This window comes from Merops nubicus, unplaced genomic scaffold (genome assembly GCF_000691845.1).
Source record: "Merops nubicus isolate BGI_N331 unplaced genomic scaffold, ASM69184v1 scaffold35850, whole genome shotgun sequence".
NCBI lineage: Eukaryota > Metazoa > Chordata > Aves > Coraciiformes > Meropidae > Merops > Merops nubicus.
Genome location: NW_008585514.1, coordinates 8758 through 14830, shown reverse-complemented (window position 1 = coordinate 14830; position 6073 = coordinate 8758). Strand labels below are relative to the sequence as shown.

Genomic DNA, 6073 nt, shown 5'->3' with positions numbered 1-6073 from the left:
GGTGGTCCTGGAGGCTGACAGGAATGCCATAAAGCAGCCCCTTCTCTTTCTGCTTCTTCAGCTTCTGTAGCTGATCCTCACAGCCATGAATGAAATCTGTCACACAGTTCACCTCCCGAGTCACCTCCAAAGCCTCTCCACAAGAGAGAAGAGCAGCAAGACATATGGATGGACAGAAGTAAGGAAACAGTATCTACATTGAGTTCTCAAGCTGAAAATTCAGTCTCCTCAAATGCCCAGCATTCATTATTCAGACCTTACCTGTAAATTTTAGGTGTTTCTTGCTGGGCTACTTTTCTTCCCTGGATCTAAGTCCTACTTATTTGCCCATAAGCCACCCTTCAGACATCACAGTAATGATCAATTGTAACACCCAGCATTGCCAGTTCTCTGAGCAAATGAGCTAGTTTTTAATTTGAAACCCTCCCCTGCACAAGAGCCCCAGAGCATCTCCCCCATGCTGGAAGTATCACTCACTTTCCCCACGTAGGAGTAGAGGACACTTTCTGGTGACAGGGACCCCTCCTTCAGCTTCTCCGCCAGCTCCACCATTGTCAGTGAGAGGATATGTGCAGTCTGGGTGCCTGGGTTCTGCAAAGGGTAGGAAATCGGGTGCGGAGGGAAGAAAATGGCAGAAAAGGCTGGTTTTGAGGCTGCAGATATCCACTTCTAATATCTGCCCAGCAATCATCTTGAACGGAGAATTTTAGGAGACATTCCCTGTAGAAATGGAGGCCTCCCACATAGCACTACGTGTGCTGGAGCAGGGAATTTGCTGACAGGGAATTTGCTGAGCCTCAGTTCATAAAAACAGAACCAAAACAAGCAGAGAAGTGCCTGTTGACTGGAGACTTGCATGAACCTGTAAGAGAGGTTTGAGCTGTCTCTGTTTACTCCCGCAGTCCTTCACCTCCCTTCTAACTCATGGACAGTGTGTCGAGTAGCAATTCAACCAGCTAAAGTTTTACAAAATTTATCATTAACATGGGAGGAAGAAAAAAAAAAAAAAAAAAAAGTGGGGGGGTTGTTTGCAGCTTCCTTGCCGAGAAGAGAACAGCAGCAGGTATTTATTACAGGTTTAAGACAAATCCCGAATCCAAGGACCTGGCCTCCTAAAATCAGGGGCTTCTTTACCTGGGCACGGGCAGGAGAAAATAGCTTTTGGTCCCAGGTGCACCAATATTGGAGGAATGTGAAGCCCCCCCTGTACTTTGAAGATGATGGGGCAGACAGGTCCCCGTGGAGGGACAGAGGTGAGGAGGGTGGCAGAGGAAAGGCTTGGCAGTAGGAATGGATGAGGAGAAAAGGGCATAGGGAGTTCTGGGGTGGTGATCTGATTCAGAGGGTACTAAAAAAAACTCTGTTCCCTCTTTCACGGGTGGATCAGAATTCACTCAACAGGTCTGTATTAGGAAATACTTCCTTTGCACAGCCTTTATGGGAGTTCTTTTGTGACAACAGTGTGGAGACCCTCCAAAAACATTTGTGATGATCCAAACAATGCACATGCCCTAACCACCATTCAAAGGGGAATTAATCAGCACTCTCCCTTTTCTTTGGTTACCCAAAATACAATCCCTTCCTCCTACATGCACTTTCCTCCAAATTACCTCTTGCTTAAACTTGTGAGCTGTCTTCTCCATTCGCTCAAGGGCCAGATCCCGTGTCCTCCTCGCCTCCTCCATCTTCTGCTGGACTCGCCTATGTCCCAGCCACTTCAGCAGCACAACAGCTGTGGCTGAACTGCAGAGCAGAGCCAAGAGGCTGCGCGGGTCTCCCCACGATGGGTCTAGGACCTCCCACAGTCGTTCTTGAGTCATGATTTCTCTCCCAGTCCTTCCCGTTTTGGTCCAGCTATAGCCACCTGGGTCTCCCACCTTCTCCTCAGGAGGGCTGATGAATGCAGACTATGTGACCCAAGAGCAGATTTGAAGGAGTGTTGCATTAACAAAGTCCAGGAGTGGACTTTTTAGACCATGGACTTTGAAAGGATCTGCCTCCTGGAGAAGCATTATGGGCTGGGATGCAAAGCAGCATGCTCAGCTCACACTGGGTTTGGGGGGTTTGTCCCACAAAGGCTGTGTCTCCCCACGCCACTGGCTGCTGCTGTACCTGGCTACACACAGGGGACAGAGCTGATAAACAAAACTGAATGTCTGCAAAATCCACATCTGGGCTATCCCTACTATCCCCAGGTCTAATGATTAATTAGCACTTAACCCTGTTACCTACAGGTGCTCAGCCATCAGCTCTGTGGCTCAGGCAGCAGCATGTGCAGCCCTTTGAGCCTGGGACAACAGAGCTCTCCTTGTCCTGGAGAACCTGGTGCAGAGCCTGAATTTCCACCTATTGGAGAGGTGGGAGCTCAAGAGAACCAAGAGAATGAATGTGCACACAGGACAGAATGACTCCGGAAAGACAGTGTAGAAGGAGCTATCTGGAGATGCCTTCAAGGGGTATGACTACTCTGCAGCATTTTCAAGGCAAGCCCCTTTGAAAAGCATTTTGGCAACCCAGATGAGGAGGTGAGCACTTCTGGGAATTCCTCTCTGACAGATCCACTATCCTATCTACTCTCCAGTTTCTAAGCCATCTTCCAGCCAGCACAAGGCAAATGAGCTGGACTCTGAAGTCTTGCCAGCTCCAGAAGCTAGCCTTTGCCATGAGTGCTCCCTGCACCATGGGCTGTCCCCAAGAGTACAGGAAGAGTGACTTAAAAAAAACAAACTCAAACTTCTCTCAGACCTCAAGGATCTGTAAGCCTACAGGGAAAGAACAGGAGGTATCTCTGCAAATTCATTACCAAGATGCAAGGCAGCATTGCCACATCTGGCAAGATGCTGGCTCTGCTCTGAGGGAGCATAGCAGAGCTTGTAAAAGAGGCTGCAGTCAGGGTAACCATCTGGTGGTGAGATCTCATCTGGGGACCAAAAGCCAATGATTATGCTGCTACTGTTACCTTGCCTGTTACAGACATGTCCTGTGGGATTACTCCTGTGGCAGCACGAAGAGAGCCTGTGGAAGCAGCAAGACCTCAGAGAAACTGGTTGCTGACTGGAAAGGTAAGAAGGATCCTCCCTGTTTGGACAGGATGGAGAGCAAAACCATCCAAACCACTCAATGTGCATGTCACCCACCTTTCCCCACCGACTGTGGGGATGTGATCTCCATTGCCCTGTCCCAGCCGTAAGCTTCAGTGCTTCCATTCAAATCTACCTGCCTCTGCCCAGGTTGGGCTGGGAGCAACCTGCAGCTGGCCCTTTTTGGCAACCTCAAGTTACCAAAGCCATAACTTTGCCACTGCCCAGTGCACTGTCCCGTGGCAGTGGGCATGGCTCACTGGAGGTCTTTGCTCAGGGCCTCCATCAAGGATCATTTGCTCGTTCAGGTCCACTGGTGTCTTGGTTGTTTGGACTCCTGCACCCTGCCCTCCTCCATGCTAGGGAGAGAGCGGTTAGAGTAACAACATGATGCAGTGCTTGGCTCTCAGGGAGCACTTGTCCAGATGCCTCTCCTGGGATAAGCTCCTCCAGGCTTGAATTTTAAAATGTAAACAGTTAGACCCCAGACAGCATTTTCTGTGTGAGCATGGAGCAACTGCAACTGGTGAAAAACCCCACCCACACTTTTCTGTGGCTTGGTGTTACATAGCATTCAGTCCTAGGATGTCTGGAGCTCCTTCCTCACTTTTTTCAAAGTCTGCTGACAAAGAATTAAGGTCCTGGGATCTGCCTTCTTCTAGGCTGGGATAAATTTCTCTGCCCATGCCTTGAAAACACCCCATGGTTTTGTATGGCTCTGGTTGAAACGACAATACATTAATGCTACCAACCATAGATCCTGCCAGAGCATTGTTCCAAACCACTTGTGATATTGCTGCATTGGGAAAATGCTTCTGCATTGCAATATCCATTTTTGGGTCACCCTTGGCAACCTGCCAGGAGCAGCCGGTGTGGCCAATCCCTTGCCTTGAAAACACCCCATGGTTTTGTATGGCTCTGGTTGAAACGACAATACATTAATGCTACCAACCATAGATCCTGCCAGAGCATTGTTCCAAACCACTTGTGATATTGCTGCATTGGGAAAATGCTTCTGCATTGCAATATCCATTTTTGGGTCACCCTTGGCAACCTGCCAGGAGCAGCCGGTGTGGCCAATCCCTGTGTCAGCAGTTGCCAGCAGCTGGGAGACTCCACTGGAAAACCTGACACGGGCCCCTCCACCAAAGGGGAGGAGAGGGTGTGCAGGGCAGGCTGGCCAGCTGGCCCTCCAGCTCTGGCACACCGCTTCATACGGGCAGCACTGTGAGCTGAAGCACTTTGCACCTCTGCGCTGGGGAAAGCGGGAGCAGGTGGCTGGAGGAGATGGGTTAGTGATCACTCCAGCTGTCCCCTCCATGGTGTGCTGGGTGCCAGCAGCTCTGTACTGCAGGAAGCGGGCCACCTCCCTCCCTGCTTGCCAGAGCCCGCAGGCAGGCTCAGCTTTGACCTCGGATGGCTGGTCTGCGGCAGGGAAACCACCAGGTTTCGTCCTCAGGGAACTGAGGGGAAATCCTTTTTCCTACAGCAGTCCAAGTAGGAGTCTGAACATCTTGGACAAAACCAGTCCCTACACCTCAGCTTTCCCAGTTGTAAGAGAAAGACCACGTTCTGTTCTTGACCTTCCCTGGGACATGTTGAAAGGGTTTATTAAAATCCACCCCATCCTCACAGACAAACGCAGACTTTCTGACAACAAGAAGTACTGTATTAGGACAAGGACTGGTGCTGCTTCACCTCCGCGGGGCTTGCCTCGCCTCCCCCTCACAGGCCCGGCAGCCAGCCCAGCCACTGCTGCGCCCTGTGGAGAGGAGCACGCGGCCAGCAGACGACTCAGACCAAAGGATGGCCTGTGCTGACGTTAGCTGGGGTCCTGCTCTGGGCCAGCGTGCCAGACTCAGATGAACATGTTCTTCTTGGTGACGAGGGTCTCCACTTCCTTCATGAACCGGAGGCACAGCTCCTCCTGCCATGGCAAGGCCACACACTGCACGGCCACGGGCAGCCCCACGCTGCCGCGCAAAGCCTGTGGCACAAACAGAGGGGGAGAGGGCAGGGGCGAGTCCAGGGGAAGGGATGGGGAATATCGTGTCCCGGGGAAACCTGGTGCCACTCACCTTTGCCAGGGTTCGGTCCCACCAGTCCCGAAAGTACCCCTGGTAGCCCTTCAGTTCCTCCTCGTCTTCGTCCGTCACGATCGTGACAGGGACCACGCCAGCGGGGAAGTCCAAGGTGTTGTAGAGCATGGTGTAGCTGACTGCCACTGGGGAATGAGGGAACTCACAGTGCCAGCCCAACACAGAGAAAGCCTTCACCCCCACCCCCACCCCAGCTTCCAGCTAACGGGGAGCTTGCACTAGGAACCCCTGAGCTGAAAATGGAAACCTGCCCCTTGGCCCCCATATCCACCAGGGGGGATTATCTGGGGTGTACCCCACTGGCTTGGGCTGCAGCTACCCCAAGAGTCGAGATCTTCCCAGCAATGGCCAGTATGAGGGGAGGAGAAGGAACGCTTCTCACTGATACTGGTGACATTAGGGCACCTAATGGCAGGACATGAAGAAGAACTTTTTCACTGAAAGGGTTGTCAGGCATTGGAACATGCTACCCAGGGAGGTGGTTGAGTCACCATCCCTGGAGGTCTTTAAAAGCCAGGTATATGTGGTGCCTGGGCATATGGCTCAGAGGTGGATTTGGTAGAGTTAGGTTAATGGTTGGGCTTGATAATCTTACAAGTCTTTTCCAACCAAAGTGATTCTATAATTCTGTGGTGGAGTGCTGCAGCAGGAGCACACTGGATGCAAAGGTTCCCGTCAGCAGTCTTACCTGTGAGCTTCTGAGGGTAGCCAATGCGAAGGGCAGGGCCCAGCATGGGACACAGCATGACGTCCAGATTCAGCTTCTTCCACTGGGCAATGAACTGGTGGCAAAACTCCTGAGGAGGAAATGCACTGATGGTTAGTGAGGTGGATGGGGTCCCATGGCTGCTGGCTGAGGCTCTCCTTGGATGCCCAGCCAGGCTCTCAGCCTTT

The 6073-nt window shown here is 51.8% G+C and overlaps 2 protein-coding genes across 2 annotated transcripts in view; both read right to left on the bottom strand.

Annotated features, from left to right (window-relative positions):
- Window positions 1-1820, bottom strand: part of LOC103780044 (vitamin D3 hydroxylase-associated protein) — an 11526-nt gene extending 9706 nt beyond the window's left edge. Inside the window, exons 1-3 of the mRNA XM_008947695.1 lie at window positions 1611-1820; window positions 478-591; window positions 1-133 (exon numbers count right to left, since the gene is read on the bottom strand). The exon at window positions 1-133 is cut by the window's left edge and continues 47 nt beyond it. Coding sequence (XP_008945943.1) covers window positions 1-133; window positions 478-591; window positions 1611-1820 — 457 coding nt within the window. The remainder of the gene's footprint in view (window positions 134-477; window positions 592-1610) is intronic.
- A 3118-nt stretch (window positions 1821-4938) lies between these two features.
- The window catches only part of LOC103780034 (fatty-acid amide hydrolase 1-like), a gene marked incomplete at its 5' end in the record, with an annotated part of 9302 nt that continues 8167 nt past the window's right edge, over window positions 4939-6073 (bottom strand). The window contains 3 exons of the mRNA XM_008947685.1: window positions 4939-5067; window positions 5159-5304; window positions 5868-5976. Coding sequence (XP_008945933.1) covers window positions 4939-5067; window positions 5159-5304; window positions 5868-5976 — 384 coding nt within the window. The remainder of the gene's footprint in view (window positions 5068-5158; window positions 5305-5867; window positions 5977-6073) is intronic.